At 38.1% G+C, this 19,059-nt stretch overlaps 1 protein-coding gene across 6 annotated transcripts in view; it reads right to left on the reverse strand.

Moving 5' to 3' along the window:
* The window catches only part of LOC101140738 (ankyrin repeat domain-containing protein 26), a 99,802-nt gene that overhangs the window by 58,531 nt on the left and 22,212 nt on the right, over positions 1-19,059 (reverse strand). For all 6 annotated transcript variants that reach the window (XR_002002978.4, XM_019011397.3, XM_019011400.4 and 3 more), the window contains exons 7-8: positions 3,321-3,351; positions 492-564 (exon numbers count right to left, since the gene is read on the reverse strand). Coding sequence is in view for 5 of the 6 variants with exons in the window: in XM_019011397.3 (XP_018866942.3) it covers positions 492-564; positions 3,321-3,351 (104 nt within the window). In the remaining variant the exon portion in view is untranslated. The remainder of the gene's footprint in view (positions 1-491; positions 565-3,320; positions 3,352-19,059) is intronic.

Raw genomic sequence — 19,059 nt, forward strand, 5'->3', positions numbered from 1 at the left:
AAATAATGTGTCTAAGAAAGAAAAGTATATGCTATCTGCTGTACAGTTTTTGAACCAAAAGGCATCAAGGAGATTCCATGATTACTATAATAAGTAATTAGATCCATTAAAGACTTATTTAGGCATAAGTATTATAAAAGCCATCTTGATATAATTTAAAAATTACACACAGTAAGAATACTTATTCAAATCAACCTTGACCAAATTTCAAACTTGCTCTATTATGAGAAAGCTTTGCCTAATATAATTTTCCTGTCACTACGTATTTTCCAGCCCATTCTTTTTTCACCCTCACTCCCTCTACATATTTGCCAAGTCTTTGTTATTTATCAAAGTAAAAAATGTTTGAAAATGTTTAGTCATGTTTCTATAAAATGGTTTTCTCTAATGAACTTTCCATAACCAACATAATACGATTATAAGTAGATTACTACTAAATTTCAAGAGAAAATGTTACAGAAAATTAGATTCAGAATGAGAAAATTAATTACCTCAGTATCAAAATCAAAGTCTTCATTAGCTGATATAGGTTGTGAGTCCTCAATAGATGGTTTGTTGAAAAGCCTTTAGAATAAAAATATACAACAAAAAAGAGTGTGTTCATTTCTTTAAGCAGTTTGAAGGTTCATAACTGGGTGCCCTCCCAAAACAAAACAAAAAAAAAAGTAAACCTTGTGGAAGGTCAGCTATCTGTATTTAAAATAATGTCTCTTAACATAATTAAAATTTGGCCTCTGTTGTGGGAAAGATCTTAATTATCTATTTCTACTTCCTCCTCTCCAAAGCTATGGAATAGTCCATGAAGACTCACCCTTAGTTCCATAACAAATCATGACAGCTAATATATTGGTAGAGCCTAAGAATAATTGTGCTTCACAAATTATTTGTCCTGGAGGCAGAACTTAAAATCCAAGTAATGGCTGACATAACTTTTGTTACCTGAACTGGAAGAAACCTGATAACTTAAAATAAGGTAAAAAGATCCACTGTCCCTTCACCATGATCTATCTCTGGTTCAAAGACCAATCTGTGTCACTTGAAAATGGCAGTCCTGGTTCTTCTGCTTGGAAACCTCTTAAGGAGGCCCCCATTGCTTCCCTTTTCCTTAAAATAGTACAGAATCTTCCCTGACACATCTAAAATACTTGAAAGCTAAATGTATGAATGTCAAAGGACAAATGCATATATTGTTATTAAAAATACTCTTCCCGGAGATACTAAAACTTAATTATAAAATCTACTTATTTTCCCTAAATAGACTTTGCCAAATTCAGGGCCACATAAAGTACTAAGCTCTTAAAAACCTCCATAGGCACTCAGATACCAAAGGACAGAGACTCCTGGAAAAACAGAGTCCTGGTAGTTGTATCTCTATTTCCCTAAGAACTATCTAAATATCTCCCTTCCTATGGGCTCCCACTTCCAGATCCCTCTTCTGCAGGGCTCTATGGCAGTCTCCAACCTTTAAATCTTCAGCCAATAAAAGCACAAATTCCTAAAAGAGTAAGCTCAAATGACCAAAAGACAGAGCTCTCAATTTTACTGCTGCTAGAAAACAAGCTAAATGGAATTTCAGTCGTCTTCCCCCGGCATAGGCATGTTATCAACTACCAAACTGAAGGTCCATGACTGATTTGCCAGACAATCATGGAAATGGTAAGGACAATTGGTGAATTGGGAAAAGAGGCAGAGGTAAGAGGATACGTGCTCTGGGGCACAGATCTATATAGTTCAGGAAACTTCAGTTCTCTAGTAGTGGAGGGACTCTGAGCCATCCCTCTATAAGTTGGGGTGGAAGTAGATAATACTACAATTCAATCTGCTATAGAGACTCTTCTCAGTGGCTCAAATTCTTTTAACATCTTTCAATAGAAACTTCGAAGTTGGGTCAGTCACTCTAATTAAACAAACAAAAGAGCAGCAACCTGTTCAAGACTCCCTTGAACCACCTACTTAAACATGCCTTTCTAGATAACTCCCAACATCCTGTATTCTTCATTACTATAATTTATCTTTATAAAACTTGTCATAAACCCCAATATTCACTTCTCTTTTCTAAAAACCTTATTCCTATCCAATCCAGTGTTATTTCTCTTCAAACATGGCCTTACCCTATTCATTTAATTCTTCTCCTCTTCCATTGGGTTCCCCAGCTAATTCCCTTCCTAGGCTCATCCACTGTGTTCACTAGACCCACTTTCCCTTTCTATTATTAAAACACTTACTAACAGGATGATAAAGAAGGAAGAGTAATGGGCTTTGAAATGAGTTCAAATCTCATTTCTGCCACTTCCTATATCCAAATAAGTCATCTTAATCTCTTTGAGTTTCAGATATTCCATCTGAACAACCACTTCACCAGAATGTTAAACACAGGTTGAAGTACTAGAGGGTATTTTGATTAGTCACTAAGATTCCTTAAAATCCTGAAGTTGTGTGTGCTTTTGATTCTGTCTATATAAAAATGGGGAATACTTAGCTGGCAGAAATGGAAAAATAAAACAAAAGAAACACCACAGAAAGCAGAGAAGAAAGTTAACAACTAAAGTAAAGATTATAGAAAAGTAATAGAAGAAGAAAAAAGGACTCTTAAAAAAAAAGCCCATGGAATTAGGCAGGGTAGTAGCCTAAAGGGAAAACTAAACTAAGGAGTCAATAAGTAGAGAAATCAATTAGAAATAGTCTCTATTTAGATGCTAAATATAACTAACATAATAAATAAATGTAACATAAATAGCCTTCACTTACAATAAGATAATTCCTCTCTAGGATATGACTGGTCTAGTCTATGTAAAACCCATGGTCCTGTGGCCATAGCTAAGTGAGATCTACCCTAAAATATTTGATGGTAAAAACAAGATACTGATTACCACTGAAAGTGCCAAATATATTAAAACAAACTCAGACTAACCAGACTTCTAAGAAAAACTATAAATGAGAGTTAACTAAATTTGACTTTCTGAATTGATCTGGTTTGGACCTCTATCTTGATTCCAGTGCTGTACAGGTCTCTGCCAATCTATGCAGAGGGGCAAGAGAAGGGATTTGGGAGCCAGGCAGGCTGCCAGTCAAATCATGCGCCAGCGTTAACTATGGGGACATGGGGCAATTAATCAACCTCTCTGAACCACAGTTAGCTAATTAGGAAAAAGTAGGTTATAATAACAGAGAACCTTTCAAAGCTGCTGTGATAACTATATGAGATGAGACAAGCACATAAAATAGTGTCTACCCCAGAGTACAACACTCAACAGATGTTAGTTTCTTTTCTCTATATTCCCTCAAGTAACACATAATATTTTAAAAACTGTAAGTCGTACCTTTTTACAGGATTTCCAGGAATCTCATCCACTATTAAAGAAAAAAATGCATTTTAAGTCAACAATAGAAAAACACAGAATATTGAAAGTATAAGAGGGCCCAGTGGCACATGCATGTAATCCCAACTACTCAGGAGGCTGAGGCCAGAGGATCACTTGAGAAGCCCAGGAGTTTAAGACCAGCCTGGGCAACATAGTGAGACTCTGCCTTCGTTAAAAAAAAATCATGTACACTTTTGTGCATGCTTTAGATCTTTCTTTTTTTTCACAAAGTATTCCTTTAGGACCATACCTTGAGACGATACTAGAATTAATATTGATTATACTACTGGTAGGCAATTACTACATTAAGAATCCTTACTTCTCCTCCTTTGTATCAGTCAAAGCAAAAGAGAATGGGATTTGCCAAAATGTGATACCTACAAATGAATTGCTGTGTACAATAATCATAATCCTAACCAAACCCTATCAGACTGACTAGCATCACTAGCAAACTGAGTCAAACTTCAAGAACATGCTTTCTGGACTAATGAACTAGTAGTAGTTAGAACAGAGTATACAGTAATGCTCCCATATCCATGATATGGGTGAAAAAACACACTCAACATATTTTTCCTCTGCTCTCACACCACAGCAACAATCACCAACACAGAAGACATCTCTGACCAAATGTTGGTGGGCGAGGGGGATTTATCCCCACCAACAAGCAAGCAATCAGTTCTGCAGCAGACACCAGCTGGGTATCCTCTAATTCCATTCCCACGTTGTCTGGCTGGAGATAGTGTCAGATCCCACAGCTGAAAGCTCAGTCCCCAAGGCTTCCCCCTCCCCAAACCAGTCACAAGCCTGGGCCTTCAGAACCTCTGACCAACTATCTTCAAGGTTCTCACAACCCCCACCTTGGATTTGATTAATTTGCTAGAGTAGTTCACAGAACTTAGGGAACCACTTACTTACATTTCCTGCTTATTGTAAAGGATATTAGAAAGGATGTAGATGAGGAAGTGCATACGGCAAGGCATGGGAGAAGGGGTGCAGAGTTCCATACCCTCTGAGGGTACACCACCCTCCAGGAACCACCACATATTCAGCTATCTAGAAGTTCTCTGAACCCAGTCCTTTTGGGTTTTTATAGAATTTTCATTACATAGGCATGACTGATTAAATCAATCATCATTGGTGATCAACTTAAACTTCGGCCCCCCTCCCTTCCCGTGAGATTGGAGGGTTGGAGGACAGGGCTGGAAGTCCTAACCCTCTAATCATGCCTTGGTCTTTCTGGTGACCAGCCCCCATCCTGAAGCTCATTAGGGGCTGCCAGCCATAATGAATCTTTCACATACAAAGGGACATCACTTTGGGGATTCTAAGGATTTTAGGAGTTGTATGCCAAGAAAAGGGTTCAAAGATCGAATACATATTTCACAGTATCACATCTGTGGTTTTGCTTTCTGTGGTTTTAGTCACCCACGGTCACCTGATATAGTTTTGCTGTGTCCCCACCCAAATCTCATCGAGAATTGTAGTTCCCATAATCCCCATGTGTCGTGGGAGGGACCCTGTGGGAGGTAATTGAATCATGGGGGCAGTTATCTGCTGTTCTCATGAGAGTAAGTGAGTTCTCACAAGATCCAATGGTTCTATAAGGGGCTTTTTCTACCCTTTGCTCTGCACTTCTCCTTGTTCTTGCCATATGAAAGAGGATGTGTTTGCTTCCCCTTCCACCATGATTGTAAGTTTCCTGAAGCCTCCCCAGCCCTGCGGAACTGCGAGTCAATTAAACCCCTTTCTTTATAAATTATCCAGTCTTGGGTATGTCTTTATTAGCAGTGTGAGAAATACTAATACATCACCCATGGTCCAAAAATGTCAAATGGTAAATTCCAGCAATAAGCAATTCATAAGTTTTATATTGTGTGCTGTTTTCAGTAGCATGATAGACTCTCCAGCCGTCCCATTCCATCCCATCCACAACATGAATCATCCCTTTGTCTAGTGTATCTACACTGTATATGCTATGTGCCCATTAGTCACTGACTTCATCTCCTGACATCCAACCAACAACATCATCAAGGCTCATTAATCCAGGATTACTGGAAGCAGATGATCCTCCTTCTGAAGGTTAATGGTAGCCTAACACTACTTCACAATGCCTATATCATTCACCTCACTTCATCCCATTACAGAGGCATTGTATTACCTCACATCATCTTCATAAGAAGAAGCGTGAGTACAGTACAAGAAGATACTTTGAGGGAATATATATACATATATATGTATAAACTTTTTTATAGCATATGTGAAGTCCTAATTAGAAAAAACAAAAAAAGAGTCAGGCTGGCAGGGCAAGAAGAAAGCAAAGAGATAAAGCAAACAAGCTATGTCTTCCTTTCTTCATGGTCCAGAAACTATTTTTAAAAAGAGGAACCAAATAAGTTATAGGTCTCATTTTCTTTCTGGCCCAGGACATATGGCCCTCCAGCACAGATAATGTATATAAGTCACAAACTTCCTGCTCACCGTCAAACACTTTAATGTATCAAACCCCTCAGCTGACAGAAGAATGCAAGTTAGATCCCTGCTACCTTGGCATTATCAGTCAGCCTAAGAACCATCCTATAAAATTTCCAGCAAGCCTTTGATCCCTGGCAGTAGGCTTTTCTTTTGCAGGCTGCCCATTGCCTTCTTGCAACATATTTTCATATCTTCTGTAATGAATCTGCCTTTCTCTAACTGTCTTGGTAAATTATTTTACTGCCATGCCACTGGCCCAGATAGTTGGTACTCTCCTATGACAGTATGTTGTTATCATTGTTCTATTTGATTATTAGTTATTGTTGTTAAGCTCAGACTGTGCCTAAATCTTACATTAAACTTTATCACAGATATATATGTATAGAAACAACATTGCATATATAGGGTTTGGTACTATGCAAACTCTCAGGCATTCACTGTGATCTTGGAACATATCCCCCATGGATAAAGGGAGACAACTGTACTTATTTTGTTGTCATACAACATAGCTTCTCCAGCTCTTCAGTTAAAATGCTTTAGTTTAGAATAAAATGCCCTATCACAAGGAAGCTAGGTTTATGGGCATCATACTATGTTTTATGGTAAAACGTAGAAAATAGACCAGAGACAAAGATTCTTGCAAATCACTTTCAGCTGCCAGTGGAGAAGAGCTCAAGACAAATCAATGTACTCATTCTCACTAATCCTCTTCTGGGAAAGAGGCTAGTTAAATTTACTTAGTTCTAGCTAATTTATCTGCCCTATGTGTGATATAAATAAGGTTCAAATTTACTTACCATTTTACCTCCCATGGAAAGAACTACTGAAAAGATCACTTCCTTAAGAGTTTGCCCACTCTGAACCCTACCACTTATTCAGAGAGAAGCTTAAGAAGGAACAGTGCGGAAGGGGTGCCAAATGTCCAGGGAGTACTATCTGATATAAAAAATGTATAAAAACAAAATTATCAACTCACTCAAGCTACCCGAATTTGCCAAGAGTTATCACTGTCTCTAGCGAAAGAAAAAAAAAAATTCTCTCTCACTTCATGTAAACCAAAACATTTTGATTCTCTTGGCATTTCTCATAACAGAGAATCTGGGTGTAGATGAGCCATGCTATAATAATATAGACTGTATTCAAACTAATTCCCGAAAGGAAGGGAATCAGTGACGAACATATTTGTTCACCTATGGTATTCACTACCTGGTCTTATATTCCATTGCAAGGGAATGTATGAAAGACTTTGTGATTTTAGTTTTATAAAGTACAACCTCTTGAGATTGTCCCTTCCTACTGCTAATGAGTCTATTGGGACCCACCTCATGGAGCAAAATGGTCCAGTTAGTGCTGTGTAGCACTGCGTAGTACCACGTGATGCCATTTTCCCCAACCCTCCCCATTATGTGGCAAGTGTCTACAGAAATCACACTTTCTCAGCATGTAAAGCATATGTCATCAGATCCTATGCTTATGAATAAAAGGAAAACTAAAGCAAGGACAGAGAACATCTTAAATGACTACATTCAATTACCACAGAACTTTATTTTTTTTAATATTCAAAATGATACCCACTGGTATAGTTTGGCTCTGTGTCCCCACCCAAATCTCATCTTGAATTGTACTCCCATAATCCCCATGTGCTGTGGGAGGGACCTGGTGAGAGATAATTGAATTATGGGGGCAGTGTGTAAGTCTGATGAACTCTGTGGGAGATATTAAAAATGCGGAAGGAGGAGGCAGCCAAGATGGCCGAATAGGAACAGCTCCGGTCTATAGCTCCCAGCGTGAGCGACGCAGAAGACAGGTGATTTCTGCATTTCCATCTGAGGTACCGGGTTCATCTCACTAGAGAGTGCCAAACAGTGGGCACAGGACAGCAGGTGCAGTGCACCGAACACGAGCGGAAGCAGGGCGAGGCATTGCCTCGCTCGGGAAGCCAAAGGGGTCAGGGAGTTCCCTTTCCTAGTCAAAGAAAAGGGTGACAGACGGCACCTGGAAAATCGGGTCACTCCCACACTAATACTGCACTTTTCCGACGGGCTTAAAAAACGTCGCACCAGGAGATTACATCCTGCACCTGGCTCGGAGGGTCCTACGCCCACGGAGTCTCGCTGATTGCTAGCACAGCAGTCTGAGATCAAACTGCAAGGCGGCAGCGAGGCTGGGGGAGGGGCGCCCGCCATTGCCCAGGCTTGCTTAGGTAAATAAAGCAGCCTGGAAGCTGGAACTGGGTGGAGCCCACCACAGCTCAAGGAGGTCTGCCTGCCTCTGTAGGCTCCACCTCTGGGGGCAGGGCACAGACAAATAAAAAGACAGCAGTAACCTCTGCAGACTTTAATGTCCCTGTCTGACAGCTTTGAAGAGAGTAGTGGTTCGGGCAGACTGCCTCCTCAAGTGGGTCCCTGACCCCTGATCCCCGAGCAGCCTAACTGGGAGGCACCCCCCAGTAGGGGCAGACTGACACCTCACACGGCCAGGTACTCCTCTGAGACAAAACTTCCAGAGGAACGATCAGACAGCAGCATTCGCGGTTCACGAAAATCCGCTGTTCTCCAGCCACTGCTGCTGATACACAGGCAAACAGGGTCTGGAGTGGACCTCTAGCAAACTCCAACAGACCTGCAGCCAAGGGTCCTGTCTGTTAGAAGGAAAACTAACAAACAGAAAGGACATCCACACCAAAAACCCATCTGTACATCACCATCATCAAAGACCAAAAGTAGATAAAACCACAAAGATGGGGAAAAACCAGAGCAGAAAAACTGGAAACTCTAAAAAGCAGAGCGCCTCTCCTCCTCCAAAGGAACGCAGTTCCTCACCAGCAATGGAACAAAGCTGGATGGAGAATGACTTTGACAAGTTGAGAGAAGAAGGCTTCAGACGATCAAACTACTCTGAGCTACCGGAGGAAATTCAAACCAAAGGCAAAGAAGTTAAAAACTTTGAAAAAAATTTAGATGAATGTATAACTAGAATACCCAATACAGAGAAGTGCTTAAAGGAGCTGATGGAGCTGAAAGCCAAGGCTCAAGAACTACGTGAAGAATGCACAAGCCTCAGGAGCCGATCCCATCAACTGGAAGAAAGGGTATCAGTGATGGAAGATGAAATGAATGAAATGAAGCGAGAAGGGAAGTTTAGAGAAAAAAGAATAAAAACAAATGAACAAAGCCTCCAAGAAATATGGGACTATGTGAAAAGACCAAATCTATGTCTGATTGGTGTACCTGAAAGTGACGGGGAGAATGGAACCAAGTTGGAAAACATTCTGCATGATATTCTCCAGGAGAACTTCCCCAATCTAGCAAGGCAGGGCAACATTCAGATTCAGGAAATACAGAGAACGCCACAAAGATACTCCTCGAGAAGAGCAACTCCAAGACACATAATTGTCAGATTCACCAAAGTTGAAATGAAGGAAAAAATGTTAAGGGCAGCCAGAGAGAAAGGTTGGGTTACCCACAAAGGGAAGCCCATCAGACTAACAGCTGATCTCTCGGCAGAAACTCTACAAGCCAGAAGAGAGTGGGGGCCAATATTCAACATTCTTAAAGAAAAGAATTTTCATCCTAGAATTTAATATCCAGCCAAACTAAGCTTCATAAGTGAAGGAGAAATAAAATACTTTACAGAAAAGCAAATGCTGAGAGATTTTGTCACCACCAGGTCTGCCCTAAAAGAGCTCCTGAAGGAAGGACTAAACATGGAAAGGAACAACTGGTACCAGCCACTGCAAAATCATGCCAAATTGTAAAGACCATCGAGGCAAGGAAGAAACTTCATCAACTAATGAGCAAAATAACCAGCTAACATCATAATGACAGAATCAAATTCACACATAACAATATTAACCTTAAATGTAAATGGACTAAATGCTCCAATTAAAAGACACAGACTGGCAAATTGGATAAAGAGTCAAGACCCATCAGTCTGCTGTATTCAGGAAACCCATCTCACATGCAGAGACACACATAGGCTCAAAATAAAAGGATGGAGGAAGATCTACCAAGCAAATGGAAAACAAAAGAAGGCAGGGGTTGCAATCCTAGTCTTGGATAAAACAGACTTTAAACCAACAAAGATCAAAAGAGACAAAGAAGGCCATTACATAATGGTAAAGGGATCAATTCAACAAGAAGAGCTAACTATCCTAAATATACATGCACCCAATACAGGAACACCCAGATTGATAAAGCAAGTCCTTAGTGACCTACAAAGAGACTTAGACTCCCACACAATAATAATGGGAGACTTTAATACCCCACTGTCAACATTAGACAGATCAACGAGACAGAAAGTTAACAAGGATATCCAGGAATTGAACTCAGCTCTGTTCTGCACCAAGCGGACCTAACAGACAGCTACAGAACTCTCCACCCCAAATCAACAGAATATACATTTTTTTTAGCACCACACCACACCTATTCCAAAATTGACCACATAGTTGGAAGTAAAGCTCTCCTCAGCAAATGTAAAAGAACAGAAATTATAACAAACTATCTCTCAGACTACAGTGCAATCAAACTAGAACTCAGGATTAAGAAACTCACTCAAAACCGCTCAACTACACGGAAACTGTATGACTACTGCTCCTGAATGACTACTGGGTACATAACGAAATGAAGGCAGAAATAAAGATGTTCTTTGAAACCAACGAGAACAAAGACACAACATACCAGAATCTCTGGGTCACATTCAAAGCAGTGTGTAGAGGGAAATTTATACCACTACATGTACACAAGAGAAAGCAGGAAAGATCCAAAATTGACACCCTAACATCACAATTAAAAGAACTAGAAAAGCAAGAGCAAACACATTCAAAAGTTAGCAGAAGGCAAGAAATAACTAAAATCAGAGCAGAACTGAAGGAAATAGAGACACAAAAAATCCTTCAAAAAATTAATGAATCCAGGAGCTGGTTTTTTGAAAGGATCAACAAAATTGATAGACCGCTAGCAAGACTAATAAAGAAGAAAAGAGAGAAGAATCAATTAGACGCAATAAAAAATGATAAAGGGGATATCACCACTGATCCCACAGAAATACAAACTACCATCAGAGAATACTACAAACACCTCTACACAAATAAACTAGAGAACCTAGAAGAAATGGATAAATTCCTCAACACATACACCCTCCCAAGACTAAATCAGGAAGAAGTTGAATCTCTGAATAGACCAATAACAGGCTCCGAAATTGTGGCAATAATCAATAGCTTAGTAACCAAAAAGAGTCCAGGACCAGATGGATTCACAGCCAAATTCTACCAGAGGTACAAGGAGGAACTGGTACCATTCCTTCTGAAACTATTCCAATCAATAGAAAAAGAGGGAATCCTCCCTAACTCATTTTATGAGGCCAGCATCATCCTGATACCAAAGCCGGGCAGAGACACAACCAAAAAAGAGAATTTTAGACCAATATCCTTGATGAACATTGACGCAAAAATCCTTAATAAAATACTGGTAAACTGAATCCAGCAGCACATCAAAAAGCTTATCCACCATGATCAAGTGGGCTTCATCCCTGGGATGCAAGGCTGCTTCAATATACACAAATCAATAAGTGTAATCCAGCATATAAACAGAACCAAAGACAAAAACCACATGATTATCTCAATAGATGCAGGAAAGGCCTTTGACAAAATTCAACAACCCTTCATTCTAAAAACTCTCAATAAATTAGGTATTGATGGGATGTATCTCAAAATAATAAGAGCTATCTATGACAAACCAACAGCCAATATCATACTGAATGGACAAAAACTGTAAGTGTTCCCTTTGAAAACTGGCACAAGACAGGGATGCCCTCACTCACCACTCCTATTCAACATAGTGTTGGAAGTTCTGGCCAGGGCAATTAGGCAGGAGAAGGAAATAAAGGGTGTTCAATTAGGAAAAGGGGAAGTCAAATTGTCCCTGTTTGCAGATGACATGATTGTATATCTAGAAAACTCCATTGTCTCAGCCCAAAATCTCCTCAAGCTGTTAAGCAACTTCAGCGAAGTCTCAGGGTACAAAATCAATGTACAAAAATCACAAGCATTCTTATACACCAATAACAGACAAACAGAGAGCCAAATCATGAGTGAACTCCCATTCACAATTGCTTCAAAGAGAATAAAATACCTAGGAATCCAACTTACAAGGGATGTGAAGGACCTCTTCAAGGAGAACTACAAACCACTGCTCAAGGAAATAAAAGAGGATACAAACAAATGGAAGAACATTCCACGCTCATGGGTAGGAAGAATCAATATCGTGAAAATGGCCATACTGCCCAAGGTAATTTATAGATTCAATGCCATCCCCATCAAGCTATCAATGACTTTCTTCACAGAATTGGAAAAAACTACTTTAAAGTTCATATGGCACCAAAAAAGAGCCCGCATCGCCAAGTCAATCCTAAGCCAAAAGAACAAAGCTGGAGGCATCACGCTACCTGACTTCAAACTATACTACAAGGCTACAGTAACCAAAACAGCATGGTACTGGTACCAAAACAGAGATATAGACCAATGGAACAGAACAGAGCCCTCAGAAATAATGCTGCATATCTACAACTATCTCATCTTTGACAAACCTGAGAAAAACAAGCAATGGGGAAAGGATTCCCTATTTAATAAATGGTGCTGGGAAAACTGCCTAGCCATATGTAGAAAGCTGAAACTGGATCCCTTCCTTACACCTTATACAAAAATTAATTCGAGATGGATTAAAGACTTAAATGTTAGACCTAAAACCATAAAAACCCTAGAAGAAAACCTAGGCATTACCATTCAGGACATAGGCATGGGCAAGGACTTCATGTCTAAAACACAAAAAGCAATGGCAACCAAAGCCAAAATTGACAAATGGGATCTAGTTAAACTAAAGAGCTTCTGCACGGCAAAAGAAACTACCATCTGAGTGAACAGGCAACCTACAAAATGGGAGAAAATTTTTGCAATCTACTCAACTGACAAAGGGCTAATATCCAGAATCTACAATGAACTCAAACAAATTTACAAGAAAAAAACAACCCCATCAAAAAGTGGGCGAAGGACATCAACAGACACTTCTCAAAAGAAGACATTTATGCAGCCAAAAAACACATGAAAAAATGCTCACCATCACTGGCCATTGGAGAATGCAAATCAAAATCACAATGAGATACCATCTCACACCAGTTAGAATGGCAATCATTAAAAAGTCAGGAAACAACAGATGCTGGAGAGGATGTGGAGAAATAGGAACACTTTTACACTGTTGGTGGGACTGTAAACTAGTTCAACTGTTGTGGAAGTCAGTGTGGTGATTCCTCAGGGATCTAGAACTGGAAATACCATTTGATCCAGCCATCCCATTACTGGGTATATACCCAAAGGACTATAAATCATGCTGCTATAAAGACACATGCACACGTATGTTTATTGCGGCACTATTCACCATAGCAAAGACTTGGAACCAACCCAAATGTCCAACAATGATAGACTGGATTAAGAAAATGTGGCACATATACACCATGGAATACTATGCAGCCATAAAAAAATGATGAGTTCATGTCCTTTGTAGGGACATGGATGAAATTGGAAATCATCATTCTCAGTAAACTATCACAAGAACAAAAAACCAAACACCGCATATTCTCACTCATAGGTGGGAATTGAACAATGAGAACACATGGACACAGGAAGGGGAACATCACACTCTGGGGCCTGTTGTGGGGTGGGGGGAGGGGGGAGAGATAGCATTAGGAGATATACCTAATGCTAAATGATGAGTTAATGGGTGCAGCACACCAGCATGGCACATGTATACATATGTAACTAACCTGCACATTGTGCACATGTACCCTAAAACTTAAAGTATAATAATAATAAAATAAAATAAAATAAAATAAACTGCAAAACATAATATATCTCTCCATTTATTTAGGTTTTTCTTTAAATTTTGTCAAAATTGTTTTGTAGTTTTCTGTTTAAAAATTATAAACTTGTTTCACTAGTTACTCCTAAATATTTACTTTTTTGTACCATTGCAAATCATATCTTTATTTTCATTTTATAATTGTTTGTGGCAAAATACAGAAATATAATTTTTGAATGTAGGATTATAATTTTAAATTGATGATGTGTCAAGCAGCTCTGATAAATTTGCTCATTAACTGAAATACAATAATATAATAACCAGTGTATAGATTCATATTTTTTCTACCTATTAATTATATCGTCAACGAGTAATGGAAATTCTATTTCTTCCCTTTTAATCCTTATCTTTCTTATTCTGTTTTGCCTGTGGCACTGGCTAGGACTTCCAGTACACTGTTGAACAGAAGTGATGATAGTAGACATTCTTGTCTCATTCCTAATCTCTGTGCACAAGAATTTAAAATTTTCCTTCAAACATGATTGTTGTAGGTTTCTGTAAGTACCCCTTAACATGAAAGGGTGTTGAATTTGATCAGATATGTTTTCTACATCTATTAAGATGATTTTTCTTCCTCCTTTATTTTGTAATATGAAGAATTACATTTTTATTTTTGTTAATTAATACCAATATTGCACTCCTAAAAATAATTCAACTTGTGATATAGCTTTCCTTTTTATATATCACTAGATTTCATTTGATCCTATTTTATTAAAGCTTTTCCCATTTGTGGTCATGATGGAGACTGAATTATAATTTGGTGCCCATGTAAGGTTTTTATATGAAGATTACATAGGCCTCATAAAATGAGGTCGGAAATGTTCTTCCTGCTTCTAAATTCTCAAAGAGTTTATGTAAGAGTGATACTATATCCTTCTTAAATTTTAAAATAACTTACCAATGAAGCCATCTGAACCTGGAGTTACTCTTCAGATTTTCTAATTATTCTTCAGCTACTTTTGGTAAGTTGAGTTTTTCAAGGAATTCATTCTTTTCATTAAAATTTTCAAATGCATTGGTATAAAAGTATCAGATCCTCTTAGCATCTTTTTTATGTCTGTGTATTCTGTAGTGATGTCCCTCTTTTCATTCTTGATATTGGTAACATTTCTTATATGTAGATCTCTTGGTAGTGAACTTTCTGTTTTTTCTTAAAATATTATTTCATTTTTAAAAGATATTTTAATATAGAATACAATTTTCACAGCCTTTTAAAAAAGTTTAGTATTCAATGTTATTCCATTGTCTCTGGCATTCATCAGAGATGGACCACAGCATTCTGAAAGACAGGTGCATTTCACCAGCACTGTAACCCCTGAACAGTAATAACCAATAAATTATTGATTCATGAACTAAGCTACGCTCCTCCAATGATAATTTCGTAAACATTTTTTGTAAAGAAAGCTACAAATATTTATTATTATTATTATTATTATTATTATCATCATTATTATTTAGAGATGGGATCTCGCTCTGTCACACAGGCTGGAGTGCAGCAGCGTGATCACAGCTCACTGTGGCCTTGAACTCCTGGGCTCAAGCGATCCTCCTGTCTTCCTGAGTAGCTGGGACTACAGTCATGTGCCATCACACCTGGCTTATTTTTAAATTTTTTGTAGGGACAGGGTCTTGCCATGTTGCCCAGGCTGGTCTCAAATTCCTGGCCTCAAACGATCCTCCCCCCATGACCTCCCAAAGTGCTTATAGGCATAAGCCACCACACCCAGCCATCAGTATTTTTTTGCTCCTTAGAAAATAACGTATAACTTTTCACTGGTGGCTTTTAGGATTTTCTCTTTGTAGTTGGTTTTCAGCCATTTTACTCTCATGTTCTTAAATGTGGTTTTCTTTGTGTTTATCCTATGGCCCCACAAATCCTGACAGGCTTGGTTACTGCCCATTGCCCTTAAACAGTTGTGGTGATTGCTTATGTTGCTTAATTTTTACTAGATTTTATAGTTACTCTATAAAATACAAGCTACTTCATCATATACAGATAGAACCAGGTGAACCAGCTTTACGGGTAATTCTAGTTACCCTGCTCTGGTTAAAAATTACTGTTTAGGTTATTACTTTAAACAAAGCTATAGCAATCAAAAGTATGTGATATTGATATAAGGATAGAATAAATATAAAAGGAATAGAATTGAGAGTCCAGAAATAAACCCATACATCTATGATCAATTGATTTTCTCTAAGGGTACCAAAATCATTCAGTGGAGAAAAAACAATGTTTTCAACAACTGATGCTAGGACAACTGAATATCTGGACCAAAAAAGATAAAAATGGACTGTCATCTCACACCACATACAAAAATTAACTCTAATTTATTAAGGATTCAAATAAAAGAGCTAAAACCGAAGAAAACTTTGGTGTAAACCTTCAGGAGTTTGGATTATCTTTATGACATCAAAAGAAGCAACAAAATAAAATATAAATTGAACTTTACCAAATTCAAAATCATTTATGCTTCAAAGGACATCAGGAAAGAAAAAAGACAACTAACAAAATGTGAAAAAATATTTGCAATTATCTACCTGATAAAGGTCTAATATCCAGAATATATGAATAACTCTTACAACTCAACAATAAAAAGCCTGATTTTAAAATGGGCAAAGGATTTGAATATACATGTCTCCAGAAAATCATTGAGGAGAAAGTATGTATCCCAGAACAAGTTTTTAATGCAGACAAAAGTGCCCTATTCTGGAAAATAATGCCAAAAAGGACATTTATTAGTAGGGAAGAGAAGCAAGCACCAGGATTTAAGAAGGGTAAGCTAGCTCTAATGTTTTGTGCAAATGCAGTTAGGTTTAAAATCAGGACTGCCCTTACCCATAAAGCTGCTAACCCTCAAGGCTTGAAGGGAAAAGATAAACTCCTGCTGCCATCTTTTGATTGTATAACAAGAAGGTTTGGAAAACCAGAATTCTTTTTCTAGATTGGTTCCATCAATGCTTTGTCCCTGAAGCAAGGAAGAGACTGCCTTTTAAAGTTCTTTTGATATTGGACAATGCCTCTGGCCACCCAAACTCTATGAATTCAACACCAAAGGCATTGAAGTGGTCTGCTTGGCTCCAAATATGATATCAGCCTCTACATTAGGGGGTCATAAGAACCTTTAAAGGCTCATTACACATGGTACTCTATGGAAAGAATTGTCAACACTATGGAAGAAAACCCTGACAGAGAGAACATGAAAGGCTTCAGTAGGATGCCATATCAAGCCCCAAACAATAAACTCCTGCTGGAGAAAGCTGTGTCCAGATGTTGTGCACGACTGCACAGGATTTATAACAGAGCTAAACAAGGAGATCATGAAAGAGATTGTGGAAATGGCGAGAAAAAAAATGGTGAAGGGTGAAATGTTTCCAGATATGACTATTGGGAGAAATTCAAGAGTTAATATACACCACACCAGAGGAATTAACTGAAGATGACTTGATAGGGATGAATGCTTCCAAACCAGTGCCAGATGATAAGGAAGAAGACATAGAAGAAGCAATGCAAGGAAACAAATTGACATTAGACAATCTGGTAGAAGAGTTCCAATTATTCATGACTGCTTTGACTTATTTTATGACATGGACCCTTCTATGATATGGACACTGAAACTAAAGCAAACAGTGAAAGATTGGTATCATAGAGAAACATTCTTAGAGAAATGAAAAGCCAATAACGTCAGACAAGAAATTATGATGTATTTCCATAAAGTTAAACCAAGTGTCCTTGCCTCTTCTGCCTCCTCTTCCACCACCTCCACCTCTTCCATCTCTCCCACTCCTGAGATTGCAAAACCAACTCCTCTTCCTACTCTACTTGAAGATGATGAGAATGAGGATGATGATCCACTTACACTTAATGAAGAGTCAACATATTCTATCTTCCTTATGATTTTATTAACAATATTTTCTTTTCTCTAGCTGTGTTATTGTAAGAAACAGTATTATATAAATATGCCATAAAAAATAAAAATAAAAATAAAAATGCGGAAGGCTATGCACATCAGGGGGTCGTGGGGTATATGAGAGATCTCTGTACCTTACTCTCAATTTGCTGTGAATCTAAAACTATGTTAAATAATACAGTTATTAATTTAAAAAAGATATTTCCTGAACTTGCCATTATCCTATATTATAAAAAGATACAGTCAGCTTGAAAATTGCAAATAAAGATCAAAGTAATATAATATGAATATTATCTCCCAAATTGAAATATACAAAAACACATAAAGCAAATAATTTTAATCACATACTTGGGTAAAAAAATGGATAAATATGATTGAATATTTTATCTTATTTCATAATTACAAGCAGGGATTTAACACAACATGAATCAAAACTGGTCCATCCATATAATTAGGATAAATGATAATTTTTACTTTAATTTTAAATCAAAAATTATTATGCTTATTTTATCCAACAATTTTACTGAAAGTTTAATGAGATAAGGACAGATCATAATGACCTAATATTGCCATAGTAACTTTTGTACAAATATCTGCCAACTCTTCACCAAATGTCAAAACTGTAAGCAGCATTGCAACTTAATATGAATAATGCAACTGAAACCAGTACCATGTTATGTTATATCATATTATTTGCTGTTAAAATAAAATTTTAAGACAACACCAAAAATTATGCCAGGGCCATAGCTACCACACAGCAAAGATTTTATACAGTAGGCATGAGATGAGACCACCATCCTTAGAAAGCCCTTATTACAAGAATGGCCCTGGGCTGGTGTTGGGACCTTGGATTTGGGAGGGCTCTCACCATTCCCTTACTGAGAAGAGTGGCTCGCTGTGCCTAAACTGTTTGTGCAAATGTAGCTTACTCTGAACAGCTGATCTTCTTCTGGGAGTCTAGAATTTTGGTATATGTGAGGGAGAGGATGCCTATGTGACTAGCCTCCAACAAAAACATGGATACTGGGACTTCAGTGAGAATCTGCTACTGGTAGACAACTTGTGTTGTCAGAATCTGAGGCTGGGGGAATTAAGCACATCCTGGTAACTGCACAGGAGAAGATTCCTAGAGCTTTGTGTTTGCTTTCCTCCAGACTTCACCACGTGCACCTTTTCCCTTTGCAAATTTTTCTCTGTACCATTTTATTGTATTAAATGTAATAAATCAAAGCCCTGAATATGAATATTTGCTAAGAGCTGTGAGTCCTTCTCAGTTAATCACCAAACCTGAGGTGGTCTTGGGAGTCTCTGAAACAACTGCATCATAGAAAATTTTTATTATTTGATGTGTTATATGTAACTACAATCAGAAGGTTGCTTTGCAGAGCATCTGTCCCTAATGTTTTT

This window comes from Gorilla gorilla, chromosome 18 (genome assembly GCF_029281585.2).
Source record: "Gorilla gorilla gorilla isolate KB3781 chromosome 18, NHGRI_mGorGor1-v2.1_pri, whole genome shotgun sequence".
In the NCBI taxonomy this organism is placed as follows: Eukaryota; Metazoa; Chordata; class Mammalia; order Primates; family Hominidae; genus Gorilla; species Gorilla gorilla.